General features: G+C 47.2%; 1 protein-coding gene across 1 annotated transcript in view; it reads left to right on the top strand.

Moving 5' to 3' along the window:
- Positions 1 to 24,673, top strand: part of LOC119964909 (pappalysin-2-like) — a 569,527-nt gene that overhangs the window by 371,290 nt on the left and 173,564 nt on the right. Inside the window, exon 16 of the mRNA XM_038795012.1 lies at positions 4,546 to 4,759. Coding sequence (XP_038650940.1) covers positions 4,546 to 4,759 — 214 coding nt within the window. The remainder of the gene's footprint in view (positions 1 to 4,545; positions 4,760 to 24,673) is intronic.

Here is a 24,673-nt window from a genome sequence, read left to right as displayed (position 1 = left end):
TCATTGGCCTTCTGAATTGAAACACTGCTACAATTCAGAACAACCTACATGGGGTCCTGCAGAGTTGCAGGCTGTCTGTGTCATCAAACCCCTCCCCTCCCCTCCTCACAGAATCCCCCCATCCACTTCCTCTTGAAAACACCTCTCCCAGTATTGATCCCATCCCCTCACCTTTCACACCTCCCAGTTTGCCTTTTGAGCTGCACATTCCTTTTTGGATCTCAGTGATAAGTGCAAGTTATGCGTTACAAGAACTTCAGGGCCTGAATTTCTCAGATGGCAGGGGCTTGACCCCAATGCCATATTGCACTCTAACGCGCATGAATTGGCATAAGGGGGACATCCGCCCTCACTCAGGAGAAAATCCACCTTGCAGAGCTTCTGGCCAATCAGATTGGCTGGCAGCTCTCCAGTCACTTCAGCACAGTGTGCAGTGGCTGGAAGAGGCATTGCAAGGAACTGCCCAGCACAAAGTGCCAGGACCCATGGAGAGGGTAGGGAATGTCTGGGGAGATCACAAGGGAGGAAATTGGAATCTCAGGCTTTGGTTGGCGGGGGGGGGGGGGGGGGGGGGGGAGGGGGGGAATCTGAAAGTGACCCAGCCTTGAAGGGAGGGGGACCCTAGGCTCAGACCTATACAACTTCTCAGAAAACTCCTCAAAACCTTATTAATCTGCTCCGGGTCCATCACTAACTTCCCTGTCCTGGACTTTCTCCTACCCTGCCACCTCCTTCCGGAGCTGAAGCTGGCCGGCCAACAGACTTCTTCTCATATTCGCAGACTGCCCCCCCTTGCCATCTCAACTGGTGCACCTCTTTCCCTGTGGACAACCAATCAAATTTTGCCTGAAGCCCCTCTCACCTGTCCAAGTGGGCCAGGTCCAAGTCTCCCGCGTACCTCCTCTCCAACACCAACATCTCCTCTATCAACCTCCGGCGCACCTCCCTCTCCTTCTTGTCCTCCTTGGCCTTAAACAAGATCACCTCCCCCCTCACCACTGCCTTCAGAGCCTCCCAAACCACCATCTGCGAATCTTCTCCTGTGCAATTGAATCTACATGTTCCTCAATCATCTTCCCAATCTTATCACAAAAACTCTGGTCCCCCAACAATCCCACATCCATTCTCCACCCCAATCTCTGATCCACTCCCTTCTCCAAGACCAAATCCACCCACTGCGGCGCATGATCCGAAATTGCTGTCGCACAATACTCCGACCCCTAAATACCCGCCAATAATGCCTTCCCCACCACAAAAAGTCTGTTCTCGAATACATTTTATGCACCGGGCATAAAAACGAATAATCCTGCTCGTCAGTGCATGAACCTCCATAGGTCCACTCCTCCCACCTCTCTCATGAGCACAGTCAGCACCTTCACCCACCGCCCCCCCCCCCTCCTCCCCCTCCTCCCGACTGGGCCTGTGAGCGTGGCTGCGACCTGTCCATCCTTGGCTCCTGCACCATATTCCAGTCCCCCCCTACTATTAACTCATGAGTATCCAAGTCCGGGATGGCACTCTCTTTGCAAAACCTGCATCATCACTGTATACGCTCATCACTGCCATCAACCTCCCCTCTAGTGCCCCCCTCACAATCAAGTGCCTGCCACCCTGGTCCGCCACCACCTTCTCCATCTGAAACCTCACCCTCTTGGCCACCAACACCGCTACCCCCGAGCACGACTATCGAACCCAGACTGGAACACCTGACTCACCCAGTCCTTCCTGAGCCTCACCTAATCCTTCATCCTCAGTTGGATCTCCAGTAGTATCATCACATTGGTCTTTAGTTCTTTAAATGTGCAAACATCCTCAACCTCTTCATCGGCCCCCCCAATACCCTCACGCTCCACATAACTGAGCAGGGGTCTCTCACCCCCCCCCCCTCCCCCCCCCCCCCCCCCCCCCCCCCCCCCGCCCCTCCTATCTGCCATTATCATAACCCCGGGCCCAGAACAATGGAACTGGCCTGCCCCATCCCTTTGTTGTCGTCTAACCCCTCCCCTCCTCCCAGAAGCCCCCAACCCACTTCCTCTTGAAAACACCTCTCCCATTATTGATCCCATTCCCCCACCTTTCACACCTCCATGCCCATGCCCAGTCCCTGATGAAGACAAAACTCAAATAAACAAAACCAGTGGAAAAAAACCAGACCCCAGAAAACTGCCATCACCCCAACGTTCACTCACCCCCTACCCCCTGTACCCCATACCACAGGATACACTAACCTTCCCCACCAACCAACCACAAAAACCCCAAACTTCCAACCATCCCCAGCCCTCATACAAAACAAAATAACATCCTTAAACAACAGACAAGAAATGAAACTATATACAGCATTTCACCCCACTTCCCTCAGTCTGCAGCAAAACCCCAGTCCCACCTCTCATTTTAACCCCAGTTCTTCAGCCTCCAGAAACACCTCCACCACCTCCACTGTTTCAAGGTAGAAGCCCTTCAAGTTGTAGGTCACCCTTAGCTTTGCCGGATAGACCGTGTCGAACACCACACCATTGATGTAGAGTGCCTCCTTCTCCCGACCGAACGCTACCCGCCTTCTTGCTAGCTCCACGATTAAGTCCTGGTATTTACAAATATGTGCTCCAGCCCACTGCACCTCACAGCTTTGTCTCACCCAACCCCTTAACATGGTATTTATGAAAACAAATTATGACCGCCCTTGGCAGCTCATCCGTCTTCGGCTTCGGCCTGAGTGACCAATGAGCGCTGTCCAGTTCATACTAGGAGAGATCCTCCCCCTCTCCCAGCAACTCCACCAGCATTCTTGCGAAGTACTCAGTCAGCCTCGGGCCCTCCACCCTCTTGGGCAAGCCTACCATTCCTAAGTTCTGCCGCCTCGTCCTGTTCTCCAGGTCCTCCACCTTCACTCTCCGTCCATTATTGGTCTCCACCACCCTCCACAGCTCCTCACCCATCGAGGTGAACTGGTCACTATGTTGCGACAGAGCTTTCTCCACCCCCTTCAACTCTCTCCTTGCTCCTGCAACTCAACCGATGTCTTCGACACCGCCGCCTTCACTGGGGCAATTCCCTCCTCGACCAACTCCTTCATCGCTGCCATCATCTCTTTCTGCATCACCTGCATATTCTTGGCAACCTGCTTTTTATACTCTCCAGCCACCACTTTGGTCATTTTCTCTACTGTGAAGGGTGCGGCCCCACCAGCAGCAACCCAGCTTCCGCCATCTTTACTGCAGCCGAGCTGACCCATCGCACGCCGGCGAAACTTAGCTCACCCACCTCTTCCCGACGGTGTTTTTCTGGTTCTTCGACATTCCCCTCCTTCCTTCTGTCTTCCTGCATCAACTCATCCAAAAACTGCCCCTGGGCATTAAGTTCCAGAAAATTGAGTTCCAAGCAGGAGCCACCCAACGTGCAACTTCCGCCTACATGTCGCCACCGGACGTCCTTGTCTGCTGACTAAACTTGGAGGCGGCTTAAAGAAGTCCATCAAGCCGCTGACGAGGCTATTGGGCGAGATCTTCCACCGTTCACGCTGGTGGAATCTTCTGGTCCTGCCCAGATGCACCCCTACCATTAGTTTCGTGGTGGCATGAGGGGGAGTCAATGGGAAATGCCTTGACAGTAGCGGGACGAGGGAGACCTGGAAATCTCACCCATTGTTTGGCTCTGTAACTATGCATCCGCTAAATAAATAAATACATATTTTAAAATTTTTTTAGCCTACCCAACTATTTTCCAATTAAGGGGCAATTTAGCATGGCCAATCCACCTAACCACATCTTTGGGCTGTGGGGGCGAAACCCACACAATCACAGGGAGAATGTGAAAACTCCACACAGACAGTGACCCAGAGCCGGGATTGAACCCGGGTCGTCAGCACCGTAGGCAGCAGTGCTAACCACTGGGCCACCGTGCTGCCCCTCAGAATGCAAGGCTAACACTGTGTTGCTGAAACTACTGAGGTCTAGCACTCTACGTCTAAAACTGGGGAACCTCTAACAAAACTGGAACAGACCATTCCTGGAAATGTTGACTCCAACTAGAAACAGTACAGTTTAGATCAGTTGTCTGGATTGGATTGGATTTGTTTTATTGTCGTGTGTACCGAGATTCCGTGAAAAGTATTTTTCTGTGTTCAGTCCAGACTGATCGTTCCATACATGAAAAGAAACATAGGACATACGATAGCTACACAATGTAAGTACACAGACACAGACATCGGATGAGCCACTGCTCAGAACAATGTCACCATTCATCAATATCGTCCTCTGATTGACCAATTAAATAACGCTGGGTCCTTTCTGAACATGTGGTTTAAATTTGGAATGTTTTGTGTTTCGAGTTTCGTGTTTGTAAAATATGTTGTCATAACCTTTTAAAATGTTGAGAGCAGCCAAAAGGTTATACCTAAAAAGGGGAACTGGCATTCAGCACATCTTAATGCTTGCAAGTAATCTTGTTACTTGAGGCTGTCACAGGTGCCCTAGAATATGTTACGCAGTAGGATAGAGTCAAGGACATGATGAGATCACGACTGTATTCATGGCTCTTTTTCTTTAGGAGAAAACCACTCGTTGATGTGTATGGAAGATGGGATGTGGTCACTGCCTGAGGCCTACTGCAAGGTGGAATGTCACGCTCCACCACCAGTAGCTAATGCCAAGCTGCTGGTGCCACGATGTCAACAAGGAGCTCACGACGTTGGTTCTGTCTGCCGATACAAATGCATCCCCGGCTATTATGTTCATGGCAATAATGACAAGAAATCTAGAAAGTAAGTAAGCTAATGCACTCGCTTAAAATGAACATCCTGGTGTGAATAAAATGGTGCAGTTGTAGCTGGAGTATTGGGTGTCCTTTGGATGACATGATTCCTCACTTGAGGAAGGAGCTGCGCTCCGAAAGCTCGTGTTTGAATCAAACCTGTTGGACTTTAACCTGGTGTTGTAAGACTTCTTCCTTTGGATGAAGCTGAGCCCCTGACTGCTGATTTTTTATGGTTGTGGGTGAGTAAAGTTCTTTAGCCTGTCAGTTCCACACTCAGGGAAAGTCTGTGGTTGCGGAGCTCGTGTGTTTGTGTTCCTCTATGGGTTGCTGCAGCTTTAATTGCCGAGGCATTGAGCTCTGGAATTATCTGCCCAAACCTCCTCTCCTCCTGTTAAAATGTTCCTTAAAAACTCTCTCTTTGACCAAATCTCTTGTTAGTGCTTCCTTATGTGGCTCAGTGCCAACTTTTGTTTGATAGCACTTCTGTAAAAACACCTCAGGCTGTTTTACAAAGTTAAAGGAACTATATAAATACAAGGGCTTGGGGTTTTGCTCCTAAATTAGGCAGTGGGAGTCATAGAATTTTCTGGCATGCTGCACCAGCTTCCAAAAAAGTGTTGTGAATGGTACGATCCTCATGTGCTTCAGATCATACCTTTCACCCCATTCCACATCCACCCATTCCCCATGCCCGCACATGCCAACTCATGTGAGCCCATGACTCCATTACATGGCCCCTTATAGGCCATACTATAGGCCCCTTTTGACAGCACGGTGCCACAGTGGTTAGCACTGCTGCCCAACAATGCCAGAGACCCGAGTTCAATTTCAGCCTTGGGTGACTGTGTGGAGTTTGCACGTTCTCCCCCTATCTGTGGAGGTTTCCTTCCACATCCGAAGATGTGCGGGTTAGGTGGATTGGCCATTCTAAATTGCAGCTTAGTGCAAAGATGTGCAGGTTAGGTGCATTGGCATGATCAATGCGCAGGGTTACGAGGATGGTGCAGGAAAGAAGGTCTAGATAGCGAGTGCGTTCAGAAGGTCAATGCAGACTTGATGGTCCAAATAGATTCATTCTGCACTGTAGAGATTCTGTAATTCTATAGCACCTGATGCCAGTTTAGTGACAACTCATTACCTCCACCCACTTCCTTTACACCCTTCACACCAACGCACCCTCATCCATCAGTAGCCATTCAAAGGTGAAATAAAGTTATATTCCAAATATTCATTACAGAGTTCATGATATAGAAAACACTCCCATACATGAAAGCATTTTCAAAATATTTAAACCTCCTCGAGCACTTAATCCCCTATGATAGACGTTTAATTCATCACCCTACATTAAACCAGCAAATCCATTAATAACCATTGGAACCTCAATCAAACTGAAATTACAACCACCCTATACACCCATACCCCTACTTTGTTCATGATAGGTTGCAGAAAACAGGCAAGCATTAATAATACAATAGTAATAGCACTTAGTGTTATATGGGCGGCCCGCTAGCACAGTGGTTAGTACTATTGCTTCACAGCTCCAGGGTCCCAGGTTCGATTCCCGGCTTGGGTCACTGTCTGTGTGGAGTCTGCACATTCTCCATGTGTCTGCGTGGGTTTCCTCCGGGTGCTCCTGTTTCCTCCCACGAGTCCCAAAACACATGCTGTTAGGTGATTTGGACATTCTGAATTCTTCCTCTGTGTATCCGATCAGGTGAATGTGGCGACTAGGGGATTTTCACAGTAACTTCATTGCAGTGTTAATGTAAGCCTACTTGTGACAATAAAGATTATTATATCAATGAATTGTAACTATTAGAACTGTTCCTTTTCAATGCTCGCAGATAATAAGGTAATTTTTTTGTTATTTTTAAGGGCCGGATAGACAAATAACTTGACATTTCTACAAATCTTACCCATCCTTCAAGAGCATTTATGACTTTCCTAAGGATCCATAACCCCTCCAGCATGGATTAAGGTCCAGTGAAAATAGGGTCAGTTTGAACTCAGCACTGATTTCAAATGGCCCTGCTGGGCTCAGAATTTCCCCATGCGGGAGACACATTCCATCTCTGTTTCCTCCAACCCACTGGCAAAAATAGGATTTGTTGGAAATGGGGGCAAGACTTCTGGATCTGGGTCCTTCCCAGACTCTCCATGACTCTGAAATTCCAGGTCAAGTGTTTTTGAGTGCACCAGACTAAATATGTACTAGAATGTGTGTGCATGCAATAGTTAGTGTGTGTGTATACACTAGAGTCTGAGCATTGGAGTGTGTATGTGTGTGTACACTTAGTGCCTTCTGTTACTGCTTGTGCTGTTAAATACACCGGATTTACTTTGAATTTGGTTCAACTATTATACTGTAGAGAGGTTATTTAGGGTAACTTATTGTCTCTCAGCACAGTATTGGATTCCCAACCCACAACTAACACAAAGGCTGCTTAACTCCATGGCCCACGTTTTACAAGAACTCAGTCACAATATACAGTGCATTCTGTATTAATTTATTATCCCATTTCAGGGTACGGACAACACTGATCAGATCAGAACTGCCTAGCAGAAAGGTTTGTATCATTGGCAGATAACTGTGCAGCACAAATGAATTCACAAGAGATATCTACATTCAATGCTAAAAAGTTGAATGCTAGGGAGAGAAGACACTTTTTCATTCATCCGCAGACACAACTTGCACATCCAATCATCAGAAGAGAATTGCTTGCATGAAACAGGATCAGAATCTGGCACCGCAAATGTAGACCCAAGAGAGTTAGCGTTGAGATTGTACTCAAAGATTATGATCTATTCATTGGATCTTTGATATTTGGAGCAGGGATTTCACAAACTTTATGCCAAGACAAGGGGGAAATGTGTCTGAAGAACTGGAGTGACCTAGAAATGGATCAATTGTCTTTGATCACTGACACCTTCTTGGATAATACATGCCATGGTGTGATGGAATCAAGAAAGTCTGCCCAGTGAGAGTGTGCATTGACCTTGAACTAGACTCAGGTAGAGGTGCTTGAAATGTGAAAACACACATCTGCAGCCAAGCCTTCAGCCATTATAGTGCAGCTCACAACACCCATTTAAAGAAAGCTTTAGTTCACAGGATGATATAGGGAGGCTGGTTTGAAAATGGAAGCAGGAGGAGGCCATTCAGCCCTTCAAGCCTGCTCTGCTATTCATTATGATCATGGCTGATTATCAAGCTCAATACCCTGATCCAGCCTTCCACTGCCCCCCCCCCCCCCCCCCCCCCCCCCCCCCCCCAACCTCATCCCTTTCGTCCCAAGAGCTGTATCTAATTCCTTCTTGAAATTACACAAGGTTTTGGCCTCAACTACCTTCTGTGGCTGTGAATTCCACAAGTTCACCACTCTCTGGGTGCAGAAATTTCTCCTCACCTTATCCTCAAACTATGACCCCTAGTTCTGGACTCCCCCACCATCAAAAACATTCTTTCTGAAACTACCCTGTTTAATCCTGTTAGAATTTTGTAAGTTTCTATGAGATCCCCTCTCACTCTTCTAAACTACAGTGAATATAATCCTAACCGACTGAGTCTCTCCTCATATGACAGTCCTGCCATCCCAGGAAACCAGCCTGGTAAACCTTTGCTGCATTCCCTCCATAGCAAGATATCCAAAACTTTCTCTCGCCTCTTCTCTTCCCCCCCGCTTTACTTGTCCCTGTCTCCCTTCCTCGTTTTGGGGTCTTGACTCAGTGGAACAAAGAAGCGGCCATTGAACCTTTCTTTTCAACAATGGATCCATGCCCTTGCAATACCTTCTGACCAATCCTGAATGTTGGATGCTGGGACCCAACTGGTAATTATTGCATCCTGTGCTCCATGAGGGCAAATGGTGGGAAACTGTCTCAGACATTCCAGGGAGGTGAAGACCACTACCGAGGGCCAATCATCTTGCCTGTATTTAAACCAGGATCTCATCCCAAAATAAGATTTAATCAAAATGCAATTAATTTTATTGTGGCAAAGTGATGGTTTGGAAAATACCAGCCATATAGTTTTTTCTCCAGCCTTTTGAAGTTTTGGGTATGATGCCACATGCTCACAGGTGTAAATATTCTGTGCTTCATGCCTGCTTAGGGCATTGGCATTACAGAGAAGGACCGTGCCACCTTTGAAACTGTGGGATTTTCTCATATTTTAACTGAATATCAACTTAGGTGGGCAAAGCGGTGTGTAGCCCGCTGGTTCCACTCTCATGGCGTGGCTTGCCAGATTTTTTTGAAACTTAGTTTTCAAAAAGTTCTGTAGGTGGGTCCCATGTCATCATGCTGGTGGGGTGGGCTCAGAATTAGCCCACCCCCGAAGCCCCCTCGCAGTGCCCTGGTATTGAGTTAGGGCCCAGGGGGGCAGTGCTGGGGGCAGTGTCTGGGCATGTCCCGCCTCTGTACTTACCTATGTTACCCAGCTGGTTCTCTTTGCCAGGTCACTGTTAGGCCAGACCAGTTGTAAACCCCGCTGATGTGAAGTCACGATGGGGGGGGGGGGGGGTGGTACGCAAATGTGAGGGGACGATAGGGCAAGGAAGCCCGTTAAGGTGATAATGATGTTCCCATCCTTTCTGGGTGAGAACCCCATTACTTAATTGGTGAGGGCAGGGATGATAACAATGGGAATCCATCGGATTCTCCGCCCTCACTGGCTTTCTCGCCCGTCCAACCAATCAAATTCTTCAGTTCCTTACTCTCACCCCCACAATTGCTATGCCCTTTGGTGTTTCACCGAGAAAAATTGTGACACGGGGAGGGGTGGGGGGGTCAACCTTATTATTTGATAATGCTGCTGTCTAGCTGGGAGGACCTGGTCAAGACAACATAGAACATTACAGCGCAGTACAGGACCTACGGCCCTCGATGTTGCGCCGACCTGTGAAACCACTCTATAGCCCACCTACACTATTCCCTTATCATCCATATGTTTATCCAATGACCATTTAAATGTCCTTAATGTTGGCGAGTCCACTACTGTTGCTGCAGCTGTATATAAATCTGGTGCGGCCGCTCCTGGAGTACTGCGTGCAGTTCTGGTCACCACATTAGAGGAAGGATGTGGAAGCTTTGGAAAGGGTTCAGAGGAGATTTACTAGGATGTTGCCTGGTATGGAGGGAAGGTCTTACGAGGAAAGGCTCAGGGACTTGAGGTTGTTTTCATTAGAGAGGAGAAGGCTGAGAGGTGACTTAATAGAGACATATAAGATAGTCAGAGGGTGGGCAGCACGGTGGCCTAGTGGTTAGCACAACCGCCTCACGGCACTGAGGTCCCAGGTTCGATCCCGGCTCTGGGTCACTGTCCGTGTGGAGTTTGCACATTCTCCCCGTGTCTGCGTGGGTTTCGCCCCCACAACCCAAAAATGTGCAGAGTAGGTGGATTGGCCATGCTAAATTGCCCCTTAATTGGAAAAAATAATTGGGTAATCTAAATTTATTTAAAAAAAAGATAGTCAGAGGGTTAGATAGGGTGGATAGTGAGAGTCTCTTTCCTCGGATGGTGATGACCAACACGAGGGGACATAGCTTTAAATTGAGGGGTGGTAGATATAGGACAGATGTCAGAGGCAGTTTCTTTACTCAGAGAGTAGTAGGGGTGTGGAACGCCCTGCCTGCAACAGTAGTAGACTCACCAACTTTAAGGGCATTTAAGTGGTCACTGGATAGACATATGGATGAAAATGGAATAGTGTAGGTCAGATAGGCTTCAGATGGTTTCACAGGTCGGCGCAACATCGAGGGCCGAAGGGCCCGTACTGCGCTGTAATGTTCTATGTTGTTGCAGGCAGGGCATTCCACGCCCTTACTACTTTCTGAGTAAAGAACCTACCTCTGACATCTGTCCTATATCTATCTCCCCTCAATTTAAAGCTATGTCCCCTCGTGCTAGCCATCTCCATATGAGGAAAAAGGCTCTCACTGTTCACCCTATCTAATCCTCTGATCATCTTGATTGGCTCAATTAAGTCGCCTTTTAACTTTCTTCTCTCTAATGAAAACAGCCTTAAGTCCCTCAGCCTTTCCTCATAAGATCTTCCCTCCATACCAGGCAACATCCTGGTAAATCTCCTCTGCACCCTTTCCAATGCTTCCACATCCTTCCGATAATGTGGCGACCAGAACTGCACGCAATACCCCAAATGCGGCTGCACCAGAGTTTTGTACAGCTGCAACATGACCTCATGGCTCCGAAACTCAATCCCTCTACCAATAAAAGCTAATACGCCGTACGCCTTCTTAACAACCCTATCAACCTGGGTGGCAACTTTCAGCGATCTATGTACATGGACACCGAGATCTCTCTGCTCATCCACACTACCAAGAATCTTACCATTAGCCCAGTACTCTGTCTTCCTGTTACTCCTTCCAAAATGAATCACCGCACACTTTTCTGCATTAAACTCCATTTGCCACCTCTCAGCCCAGCTCTGCAGCTTATCTATGTCACTCTGTAACCTCCAACATCCTTCCGCACTGTCTACAACTCCACCGACTTTAGTGTCATCTGCAAATGTACTCACCCATCCTTCTACGCCCTCCTCCAGGTTATTTATAAAAATGACAAACAGCAGTGGCCCCAAAGCAGATCCTTGTGGTACACAACTAGTAACTGGACACCAGTCGGAACATTTCCCATCAACCAGCACCCTCTGTCTTCTTACAGCGAGCCAATTTCTGATCCAAACTGGATTGGATTGGATTGGATTTGTTTATTGTCACGTGCACCGAGGTACAGTGAAAAGTATTTTTCTGCAAGCAGCTCAACAGATCATTCAGTACATGGGAAGAAAAGGGAATTAAACAAAATTCAAGAAAATACATAATAGGGTAACACAAGATATACAATGTAACTACATAAGCATTGGCATCGGATGAAGCATATAGTGTTAATGAGGTCAGTCAATAAGAGGGTCATTTAGGAGTCTGGTAACAGTGAGGAAGAAGCTGTTTTTGAGTCTGTTCCATGCGTGTTCTCAGACTTCTGTATCTCCTGCCCGATGGAAGAAGTTGGAAAAGTGAGTAAGCCGGGTGGGAGGGATCTTTGATTATGCTGCCTGCTTTCCCCAGGCAGCAGGAGGTGTAGATGGAGTCCATGGATGGGAGGCAGGTTGGTGTGATGGACTGGGCGGTATTCACGACTCTCTGAAGTTCCTTGCGGTCCTGGGCCAGCAGTTGCCATACCAGGCTGTGATGCAGCCCGAAAGGATGCTAAATCACCCTGAATCCCATGCCTCTGTATTTTTAAGGAGCCAACTAACTTCCAGCATTTAAGCATTGTTTTGTCTCCTGTTTGATTACAAGATCTGGGGTGAAATTCTCCGACCCCACGCAGGATCGGAGAATCGCCCGGGGCCGCCGAAAATCCCGCCCCCACCGTGGCAGAAATTCTCCGCCACCCAGGAATTGGCGGGGGTGGGAATCGCGCCACGTTGAGCAGCGAGCCCCCTGCGGCGATTCTCCGGCCCGCGATAGGCCGAAGTCCCGCCGCTGGGAGGCCTCTCCCGCCGCCAAGGTTTGAACCACCTCTGGTGGCGGCGGAGCGAGCGGCCCCCCGGGGTCCTGGGGGGGGGGGCGCAGGGCGATCGGACTCCGGTGGGTGCCCCCACGGTGGCCAGGCCGGTGATTGGGGCCCACCAATCGGCCGGCGGGTCAGTGCCGTGGGGGCACTCTTTCTCTTCCGCCGCCGCCACGGCCTACACCATGGTGGAGGTGGAAGAGAATCCTCCGGCGCATGCGCGAACCGGCGAAGGCCTTTCGGCCAGCTCCGGGTGGCGGGCGTCAAAGGCCATTGGTGCCAGTTTTGGCGCCAGTCGGCGTGGTGCCAACCGCTCCGGCGCGGGCCTAGCCCCCAAAGGTGCAGAGAATTCCGCACCTTTGGGGAGACCCGACGCCGGAGTGGTTGGCGCCACTCCGCTACGCTGGGACCCCCCGCCCCACCGGGTAGGGGAGAATCCCGCCCCAGTTTCCTGGAACGCAACACCAGGCTGAAATATGACGATTAAGAAATTTGCAAACACCTCCCCACCAATATCTGCTCACAGCGATGTGGTTTCCACACTCACACTGTCTAGCATTCATATGCTTTTAATATAAAGACATATGCTGGGGTGAAGTGCTGGGCCTTTCAGGGAGCATTTTTTCTAACACACTGCAGATGGCCACTGAATGGAAATGGTCAATGATCTGTGCTAAAGGGAAACAAGAGACGGCATTGGAATCTCGAGCACTGGAGTTAAAATGAGACTGCAAACAACTGTGTCGGAGGGCAGCTGTAATGGCTATCACATGGCGCAGTTCTGTAATCCTCTTCTCCCTCTAGTTTTATTCTGTATCTATTACTAGCATCGATTTTGCTGTCATCATACTTCTTCCGTTTGTTAGCAAGTTTCTCCAGCCCCTCGAATTGAGTTTGGAGATCAGATATCACATTTCTAGGCCCTCCTTTTCATGAGCAGGGCAGACAGCAGATACTGTCTGCTGGGTATCTACCAAGATTCTGTTTGACTCTTGTGCCAAAAGTCTATTGCCAGACTTCATTTGACTCTCAATCCTTGAGTTTAGTCAGATGGCACGTTAATGCCATCAACAATTCTGCTCTCCAGAGGTGCATCCACAGGTTGAGGGTTTAGGGGCTTATCAGAGACAATTCTGGCAGCAGGGGCTCGGGCAGTGTGGACCCCGTAGCCGGAGAGCTAGGACCTGGTTACCAATACTTTGTGCCTGTATATATTTCCCTATTGTTAATAAACCCTCTTGTTGGTATTGGAAATCGACACAGTCTTGCCTTGAGCCACCACATTAGCGACAATGTAAAAGCTTTGATCGCAATCTTCAGAGGGCCTCAGAGGTTCGTGACTCGAGGGGAGGATCCCTTCAAGAGACAAAACAGAATCGAGAACCATCGACAGTAGCATCCAAAAAGAGAGTGAACATGCCGATAATCGGTAAATTTGACTACGGAGCCAAGGGCGGGAGTCAGTGGCTCCAATATTTCTTCACTGCAAATGAGAGAGTAGGGGAAGACAAGCACAAGGTGATATTTTTGAAAGTTTGTTAGCCTCAACCCTAACCTGATGAGAAATCTAGCGTCCCTGGAAGCTCCTGACTTAGAAACCTTCGGCCAGTTGGTCATATTGGTCAAGGAACATTTTAAGCTTGATAATCCTACAGCAATATAAATTCAATTCTGCTGTCAGGGATGTTGACTTCATAGCCAGCCTCCAGCAGCTAGCTGAGCATTGTGAGTTTGGTGACACGCTCAGTGACATGCTGTGCGACTGTTTAGTCTGTGGAATTAAAAACCTCAACATCCAGAAAAAATTCCTGCCTGAAACTAAAATTACATGAGGAAAAAGAGATCAAGATATCTCGGGTGATGGACTGCACTGAAAAAGCCGTATCTGAGCTCCAAAGGGGAAGTGAATCAGTTGTGGGGCTGTATGGCCACGAGACGCGCAACGAGATCAACAGGCACAGTAGAGAACCAAACACGTTCCTCGGGATCGGATCCAAGTCTGAGAATCAGGAAAAGATTGGGTCTCAGCCCAAGACAGAAGTGGATTGCTATTGATGCCGGGGAGACCATCTGCAGGAAGCTTGCCATTCTCAAGAGTTTGTCTGTTTTTGTCGTAACCGAAAAGGCCATATCCAGGCACTTTGATGGGCAAGGCAGGGTGCGGCAGTGCAAAACAAAAAGCAGCTACAACAGCAATCCATGATGCTCTGGAACCAAGTGGAGAAGAGCTCTGAGGAAGAGCATTGAATGTACTCTGAATGTCGTGAAAATGAATAAGAAAGCCCTTATTGAAATCATTCTGAGAGTAAATGGAAGACCCTTGAAAATAGAGATCGACACCAGGGTCTTGGTTAAGGTTGTGGGGAGCAGATATTTGATTACATTCGAGAAGGAGCCCAGACCCTGAGTTTGACTCGCACGATGGCCAAGCTACCTTCCTACCTGGGGCAACCCTAAAGACCCTGAGGACCACCAGTACACCAGTGGCTTCTAAAGAACAATATGTCCATTGGCCTTTGGTGTCGTAGTAAGGCACCAGCCAAGTCTGATGGAAAGGGACAGTGTAAAGTTTCAAGTGAACAACCACATTGAAGCGATGACTGTTAGAAAGCACAATGTTTATTTTACCTATTAGAATGCGACTCCTACTCTCCTGTGCCCAGCCCATACTTTGGCTGGGGTATTCATGTCCCAGTGAACCCTTGCTGAAGGCCATAGCTCTACCCCTCATCTAGGGAGATCATATTCAGTTGTGGCCACTTGGACTCTCGCTGTGCTGGGCTTGGTTGGGTGTAACGGACTGGGTACCGACTTTTCTGGGTTAAGTGCCTGAGTGGGTCCACCGTGCAAGGGTTGGCACTCCCACCGGATCCGTCGCGAGCTCAGTCGGTGAGGTCTCCATGATCGATTCTGGGTCCAATGAGTCGGCATCCCCCATCTAAAGATCGAGGCACTCATCCACCTCGCTGGGTATCAAAGTGGCTGCACTGGAAGAAAGGCCACCACTGGACATGGGGGCTTAAGCTTTCCCTTGAGGACCTGTAGCGCACCACTGGGGAGGTGGCCACATGCTTAAAACTCAATATTTATTTTATCTACTAGAAGACAACTCCTACTCCCTGAAGGGTCTCCCTCATCCGGCCCACTTATGTCCCAGTGAATCCTTGTCTAAGGTGGAGCTTCGCCCCTTCTTCTGGGGACATTATATTCAGGTGAGGCCATTGGGACTCTGATGTTGCAGATCGCGTGGCCTCCTGTCGGTTATAACAGATTGGTTGCAGCGAATCAAATTAAATTGGCTGGACATTTTTTAAATTTGAAAAAATGTCCTCCAAGATCTCCTGTGCAGATACGAGAACATGTTTCACAATGGGTTGGGCCAGTTCAAGGGAGTGAAGGCCAAAATTTATGTCAATCCAGATTCAACAGTAAGTATGTTAGGGCCTGGCCAGTCCCTACACCTTGCATCAAAAGGTTGAAGCTAAGTTAGAGTGATTAAATAAACTGGGAATAATTTAACAACTGCAGTTCCTGAGTGTGCAGCCCTCATCGTGCTATCCTGAAGCTGAGCAGATAATAAGAATATGTAGGGACTACATGTTAACAATCAATTAAGCTGCCCAGTTGTATATAGGTATGTTGGCTCGAGGACATCTACACCAAGTTTGCAGGAGGTCTTACCTATTCTAAGCTAGATCTTAACCACACTTACCTCCAGTTGGAGTTGGATGAAGAGTCCCAAAGGTTTGCCATGGTCAATGCCCATAAAGGACTATTTCAATACATGAGACTACCTTTCGGTATTTCCTCAGCCTGCACTATTTTCCAGGAGGAAAACCTCCTTCTGGGGGTCCCAAAAGTAATGGTCAACCTAGATGTTGTTTTAATCACTTGAGTCACATACGAAAATCACATGTTAAGTCTGAAAGCAATACTCAAGATGTTCAGAGATGTGAGAGCCCACATTAAACAGAAAAGTTTTCCAGACCTCAGAGGTTATGTCCTTAGGTTTCTGATTGGATGCAACAGGCCTACATCGTCTCAAAGAGAAAGTGAAAGCTATCCGACAGCTCACAGGAATGTAACCAAACTGAAATCCTTCCTGGAAATGGTGAACTATTGTAGTAAGTTCCTTCCAGATAAGGCATAGGAGCAGAATTAGGCCACTCGACCCATTGAGTCTGCTCCGCCATTCAATCATGGCTGATATGTTATCATCCCCATTCTCCTGCCTTCTCCCTAGAACCCCTGATCCCCTTGTTAATCAAGAACCTATCTATCTCTGTCTTAAAGACACTCAATGATTTGGTCTCCACAGCCTTCTGTGGCAAAGAGTTCCACAGATTCACTACCCTCTGGCTGAAGCAATTCTTCCTCATCTCTGTTTTAAAGGATCATCCCTTTAGTCTGAGATTGTGTCCTCTGGTTCTAGTTTTTCCTTCAAGTGGAAACATCCTCTCCACGTCCACTCTTTCCAGGCCTCGCAGTATCCTGTAAGTTTCAATAAGATCGCCCTCATCCTTCTAAACTCCAACGAGTACAGACCCAGAGTCCTCAACCGTTCCCCATACGACAAGCTCTTCATTCCAGGGGTCATTCTTGTGAACCTCCTCTGGACCCTTTCCAAGGCCAGCACATCCTTCCTTAGATACGGGGCCCATAACTGCTCACAATACTCCAAATGGGGTCTGACCAGAGCCTTATACAACCTCAGAGGTGCATCCCTGGTCTTGTATTGTAGCCCTCTTGACATGAATACTAACATTGCATTTGCCTTCTTAACTGCCGACTGAACCTGCAAGTTAACCTTAAGAGAATCGTGAACAAGGACTTCCAAGTCCCTTTGTGATTTGGCTACTGTACTGGGGCCGTTACACCAGATACTAAAGAAACACCAACAATGGCAATGGAGGGAGCCACAGGAGGAATCTTTCAGCTTAGTAAAGCAAGCTCTGCAATCTTTGAACCTTTTAGTTCATTTCAACTCAAGGAAGCCGCTCGATCGCACATGGAATGAAGAGCTTGTCGAATGTGGAACAGTCACCGTATGGCACCGTTCTTTTCCATAAAATAGAGCATGGGTCCCAGTGTCCATTGTATTTGCCTGAAGATCTCTCTCAGAAGCTGAGAAAAACTATGTTCAAATTGAAAAAGAGGAGCTAGCCGTCATCTATGATGTGAAAACATTCCCCTGTCTACAGCTACAGACTTTGATTCGGAATTTAAAAAAAAATAAATTTAGTGTACCCAATGTATCTTTTCCAATTAAGGGGCAATTTAGCATGACCAATCTACCTACCCTGCAGATCTTTGGGTTGTAGGAGGAAACCCACCCAAACACGGGGAGAATGTACAAACTCGACACGGACAGTGACCTAGAGCCGGGATCGAACCTGGGACCTCGGTGCTATGAGGCAGCAGTGCTATCCGCTGCGCTACCGTCCTGCCTGTGATTCGTAATTATATCCAGTCATAAGTCACTATTGGGCCTTTTGAAAGAGTATAAACCAATACCCCTAATTGCATCCGTTAGGGTGCAACATTGGGCCTTGCTGTTAGCTGCCTGCATCTAAATGTTTCAACACAGGCCAGGCACCCAAATCTCCAATGCAGATGCATTGAGTTGACTCCCCCTACCGAAGCACATGGCGTCACCGCCAGTACCCCAAGCGATCATCTTGCCGCTGATATTCTTGGACACTTTGCCGCTATCGTCCGACCACATTGAAAATTGGACCCAACGGGAGCCAATATCATCCAAGATGAAATGGATGATACAAACAGGTTGGCACCATGAGAAGTCCGAGCAAACCGTATCTTATATGTAGAGATCAACTCACCTGTGTAAATGGGATAATCCTCTGGAATTCTAGAGTTGTCATTCTGCCACCAATGAGGGAATCCCTCTTACAAGAGTTACACAGTGCTCATTCAAAGGAAACAAAAATGAAGATTCCAGCACGCAGCTATGTTTGGTGTCCAGGTATTGATAAAGTTATTGAAGAAGTTGGATAGCAATATGTCCCCTGCCAGACTCTACCTCCTTCGGCAAATCTCCACCCTTGGAAGGGCTGGGTCGCCCATGGACTAGAGTGCATGTTGACTGTGCAGACCGTTTCATGGGCAGGATGTTCTTAATCTTAGTGGATTAACACTCCAAGTTAGCTGTGAGAGATGGGGACCACGATTGGCGGTTATTGTGGATGCCTTAAACCGAGTATTCGGCATACATGGATTACCAGACGACATATGGAACCCCTTTTATTGGTGACGATTTCCAATGCCTCATTCAGACAAGTGTAATTCGGCTTACCAGAAGGTCCCATATCACCCTGCAGCCAATGAGTTGGTCGAAAGGGATGTACAGCGTTTAAAAATGTTATGAGGAAGCAGCCAGACTGGTGGTTGCACCATCGGCTGGCCAACATCCTGTTGTCCTACAACACGATCCCCCCACGCCATCACGGGTGTCACGCAGGCCGAGTTGCTGATGGGCTGTCGTCTCAGAACTCCTTTCGATTTGAGATTTTCGAATTTGGCAGAGAGGATGGAGGAATGTCAGGCCTCCCAGAAAAATCGACATACTTTACAAAAGGTGGATGACTTGGTTTTAGTTCAAAATTTTTGCCCACTGTGGTTAGGTTAGCCAATCAGATTGCATCCTAATCCAGATCAGTATCTTCTGTCGTAAATGTCAATAGCTTGACTGTAACCCCCATTCCAGAACTGACGAGTCCAACTAGTACGGCCGGTGCTCACGTGGCTGTTCCAGAACAGGGGGAGCTGGAAATTCCAGAGTCAACCCACCAGCAGGACAGGTGGAAGCTAGCGGGGGTTAACATGCCTGACAGGAGGTGAAGTCGCCTGAACTATCATCCGCTTCAAACAACAGAACTACCTTGGTGGTGGTGGAGATGGTTGTGGGACTGAGGAATCCTCAAAGACTTGTTGGTCCCCAAACAGACTAACTCTCTGATTTAACTCTTTCTCCTTGTATCTCTTCTATAAAATGCTTGTACAGAACTGACTTTGTGAAATAAGGGACCTAAGAGAGGTTGTACTGTAGTAGCACAGACCCTTTAAGAGGATGGGTTTTCCAGACCACGTGACCAGCTCAGGACCAATTGTGCAGGAGCACAGAAACCCCAGTCAATAGAGAGAAAGCGTGGGGTCCTTGGGGCAGGGGTAGTTTGGACCTTAGAGCCAGAGAGCTAAGTCCTGATTACCAATACTGTGTGCCTGTATAAAGTTGACTTTGCCTATCATTAATAAACCCACTTTGTTGGTACTGGAAGTCTCCATTGTATTGTCTCGGGCCACCACAGGTTTGGTTCAATCTAACTGCAGGTGAGAGAGTGACTAAATTGAATTGACCACCCTCTTTACAGCCCAGCTACTTTTACTCTCTCGCAGTCAGTGGAATGAGAAACCAGGTGGCTGACCTGATCTGACAGCTCACACTCATCAGGTCAGGTTACATTTATCTCTTATCAGGTCAGGACAAAATTCCAAAATGTCCATGATTTTAAAAATTATTTCACAGGATGAAGGTGTCGCTGGCTTGGCCAGCATTTATTTCCCATACCTAGCTGCCCTTGAGAAGGTGATGGTGAACAACATTTTGAACCATTACAGCTCATGTGGTATAGAGACACCTGCAGGGCTGTTACAAAGTGAGTTCCAGGATTTTGACCTGGCGACTGTGAAGGAACAGCTATTATATATGTGGCTTTGAGGGGAACTTGCAGATGGTGGTGCTCCCATGTATCTGGTGCCCTTGTCCTTCTTTACAGGCAGCATGGTAGTATAGTGGTTAGCACAATTGCTTCACAGCTCCAGGGTCCCAGGTTCGATTCCCGGATTGGGTCACTGTCTGTGCGGAGTCTGCACGTTCTCCCCGTGTGCGCTCCAGTTTCCTCCCACATTCCAAAGATGTGCAGGTTAGGTGGATTGGCCATGCTAAATTGCCCTTAGTGTCCAAAATTGCCCTTAGTGTTGGGTGGGGTTACTGGGTTATGGGGATAGGGTGGAGGTGTGGACTTGGGTAGGATGCTCTTTTCAAGAGCCGGTGCAGACTTGATGGGCCGAATGGCCTCCTTCTGCACTGTGAATTCTATGAAAAAAAAAGATGGTACAGATCATGTTTTTGGAAGGTTCTGTCAAAGTAGCCTTGGTAAGTTGCTGAAGTGCAGCTTGTAGATGGTACGCACCGCTGCCACTCTGCATTGCTGATGGAGGGAATGAATATTGAATGATGGGGTATTGCCGATATTATCTTAGAAGCTGTGCTGTTGAGGAAAATGTCTCTTCACATTTGATTGTTTTGTGATAGACTGCACAGCCTCACATGCAACACACATCCACACACATCAATGTATCCTTCTTAATTCTGGGTCAAAATCCTGGAATTCCCTCCCTAACAGCACTGTGGGTGTACCTACAAATCAGAGCCTGCAGCGGTTCAAGCAAGCAGCTCACCACTACCTTCTGATGGGCAATTAGGAATGGGCAATGAATGCTGCTTTATCCAGTGATGCCCACATTTCGTAAATGAATAAAGAATTTTTAAAAATCCTCCTTGTCCATATTTCACATTCCTTTTGCATATCACTGTGCACTGAGAATCAGAGGACTATTAAGAGATTCAAACTGCTATTTCTAGTAATTTCAGTTTCTTATGAATAAATGGCCATATTTCTAAACTACTGGATTTTACTGATGTCAAATTAGCAGTGGAAGGCCTCCATAGTGTTGCAATCTCCTATCACAAACGCAGAAATCATATGACAGGGATTTGTGAAACAATAACATGAGTTTTTTATTTGAAGAAAAGACTGAACACAGAATCATAGAATTTACAGTGCAGAAGAAGGCTATTCGGACAGTCGAGTCTGCACCAGCCCTTGGAAAGAGCACCCTACTTAAGGCTACGCATCCACACTCTCCCCATCTAACCTTTTTGGACAGTAATTTATCATGACCAATCCACCTAACCTGCACTTCTTTGGACTGTGGGAGGAAACTGGAGCATCCGAAGGAAACCTGCACAGACATGGGGAGAACGTGTAGACTCCACACAGACAGTGACCCAAGCCAGGAATTGACCCTGGGACCCTGGAGGGGCCGTTTGGTTCATCAAGTCTGCACTGGCTCCTGGAAAGAGCTCCCGACTTAAGCCCACGTCTCCACCCTATCCCCGTAACTCAGTAACCCCACCTAATGTTTGGGCAGTAAGGGACAATTTAGCATGCCAATCCACCTAATCTTTACATTTTTGGATTGAGGAAGGAAACCGGAGCACCCGGAGGAAACCCACGCAGACACAGGAAGAAAGTGCAAACTCCACACAGTCACCCGAGGCCAGAATTGAACCTGGGTCCCTGGAGCTGTGATGCAGCAGTGCTAACCACTGTGCCACCGTGCCGTAAGATCTGAAATCTGTTTCAGATTTGGCATTTACATGCTCATTTGTTGTCATGTTTAATTCTGCCATTAAATGGAAAGGCTTTATCATTGGATTCTCATTCCTGAGGGCACCAGATCCATCTCTACAGTGATGAGCTTCCATTGAACACAGTGGACCTCTTGATCAGAGCAGTTTTGATTTGAGCCGATCATTTGAATTCTAATTCAAGGTGGAATCTCAGCCTTGACGATTAGAACTATAAAAAGTTCTACAAATGAATTGTTGGATACTCATTCGATAATTCGAGGAAGCGTCAGTTTTCCCATTCCGAGGCAGTCATGTTTCACCGCTACTGCACTGAATCTTCGCCGCAGGAGGCCTGGGATCCAGTTTGGGGATTGGCAACACATCCCATAATGACGAAAAGAAAAAATTATTTGGGGTAGCACAGTGGCAGTGATTAGCATTGCTGCCTCACGGCACCATTGTCCCAGGTTCGATCCTGGCCCTGGGTCACTGTCTGTGTGGAGTTTGCACATTCTCCCCGTGTTTGCGTGGGTTTCACCCCCATGACCCAAAGATGTGCGAGGTAGGTGGATTGGCCACGCTAAATTGCCCCTTACTTGGAAAAAATGAATTGTATGTACTCTAAGTTTAAAAAATAAATACATTTTTTTTAAAAATTCCTTTGTTAACCATGGACTGTAAAAACAGAGAGCTTATACTAAAACTGTACAAACTGACATCTGAAACTCACCACATAAAGAAGTGGAAGAGGCAGAATTCCTCACTGCGTTTTAAAACAGTGCTTGGGTATGATTTGAAGTACCTTAAACTTCAGGGTACAGACCAAGAACTGCAGAGTGGGATTAGGCTGGATGGCTGTTTCTTCGCAGACACAGTCACAATCGACTTGTGTCAATAAGGTCTTGATATAAGTCATGTCACTGGTCTCCATGTACCAATGAGAATATGGTAATAAGTAATAATGGGCTGAGATATAAAATTAGGAAGAAACACCTTAATTGAGTGGTAACTCGTGATATCTTGGTTAGAAAAAGTGATCACTTAAAATATTTCATGAAAGCAGTTACAAGTGCAGCATATATTTACATCAAATGACTTCAGCATGTGACTTGCAAGTCAATAATTTGTGGTCCAGTACTCTCCGACTCACTGAGCCCCAGCCCATTCCATTCAGAATAAATCCTTTACTTATGCACCCAATAAGGACTTTTAATTTGACACCCCCAACATTCGGTTTAAAATCCTTAGTCTCTTGAGCACAAAAAGACACAACACAATTCTATCCATGGACCCTTCCACGAAGTTAACCCATGTAGACATATGCCTAGGTAGGTGCCCACCAACAATCTTGTGCATGGTCCCACTGGGTGAGATTGATAAAATATTTGAGGAACAGTAAAGGGAGAGAGGATTAAAACATGCACTGCATGGAGGTGGTGGTTTTAAATGCTCAAGTGGAGGTCAGGTTCAGCCTTCCAGTGGGTCAGTCTGCTTTGAGCTGCCAAAGCAAAGCCAGATTTTGAAACCCAGTTGATGTCATTTGCTAATGGATGATCGGGCAGCCAGACAGTTTGAAAACTGCTCCAAAATGCCAGTGAGTAGCTGCTAATTTTACACCTGCGCTTCTTTAGTTGACTAATAGAGGGCTGAGGGAGGGGTGTACTGATTTGCAGGCAACAGTGCAATATAATGGAACGGACATAGTTCTGGGAAGCAGCGCAAACTGCTGGAGGATTTTTCCGAGGTGTGGAGGCAAACTGAGTTTAACATCAGAAATTGTGAGCCTGCTTAAAACCAAAGTTGTGGGGAAGGCCGGATTAGGTGGCAAGGCAGAGGGATATTTAAGGTTCATTTTAGACCCATGGCAAAGTCAACAGGTCAAGTGTATTAGGCCATTTATAGTAAATGGAATAATGGATCTGATGGCATGAGTCAGAAACTGTGGAAGATGATATGTCGAGTTGGATTACAGAACACCTTAGAGCACTGTGTGCAGGATGAGAGAAGTGCATTGATGCAGGAATATGTTGGCCTTGAATAATATACAGCACAGATTCACTAGAATATCACTGTGTTTTACATTGTTCAGGGCACAATGCTGAAATCTGGTTTGTGTTTGCTTGAGTTTGGAAGATGAACTGTATTCAAAAATGACCAAAGGAATCAACAAAGTAGATAGAGATAAAACAAGAAAAGAAAAAAAGACAAAAGCAGAGAATTGGAGAAAAGCCATCCAGGGGTGAAAACAGAGAGCAAATATTCATAAATAGAATATGTCTGGGCCACAACTGTGTGAGGTAAATCAAATAATTCAATATGATGAGAGCATCAGGGAGAGTAAAATGTTCAGTTGGGTATTACACTGCAAGCGACAGAGAACAATTCCATTGTGTGTTACAGTGTGAGTGACAGTGAACAATTCCATTGGGTGTTACAGAGTGTGAGTGACTGTGGACAATTCCATTGGGTGTGACAGTGTGAGTGACAGTGAACAATTCCATTGCATGTTACATTGTGTGAGTGACTGTGAACAATTCCATTGGGTGATACACAGTGTGTGAGTGACAATGAACAATTCCATTGGGTGTTACAGTGTGAGTGACAGTGGACAATTCCATTGGGTGTTACAGTGCGAGTGACAGTGGACAATTCCATTGGGTGTTACAGTGTGAGTGACAGTGGACAATTCCATTGGGTGTTACAGTGTGAGTGACAGTGGACAATTCCATTGGGTGTTACAGTGCGAGTGACAGTGGACAATTCCATTGGGTGCTACAGTGTGAGTGACAGTGAACAATTCCATTGCATGTTACATTGTGTGAGTGACTGTGAACAATTCCATTGGGTGATACACAGTGTGAGTGACAGTGAACAATTCCATTGGGTGTTACAGTGTGAGTGACAGTGAACAATTCCATTGCATGTTACATTGTGTGAGTGACTGTGAACAATTC

The sequence above is a fragment of the Scyliorhinus canicula genome, chromosome 4, assembly GCF_902713615.1.
Source record: "Scyliorhinus canicula chromosome 4, sScyCan1.1, whole genome shotgun sequence".
Taxonomy (NCBI): domain Eukaryota; kingdom Metazoa; phylum Chordata; class Chondrichthyes; order Carcharhiniformes; family Scyliorhinidae; genus Scyliorhinus; species Scyliorhinus canicula.
The sequence above is the reverse complement of the archived record's forward strand: the minus strand, read 5'-3'. Positions and strand labels throughout refer to the sequence as shown.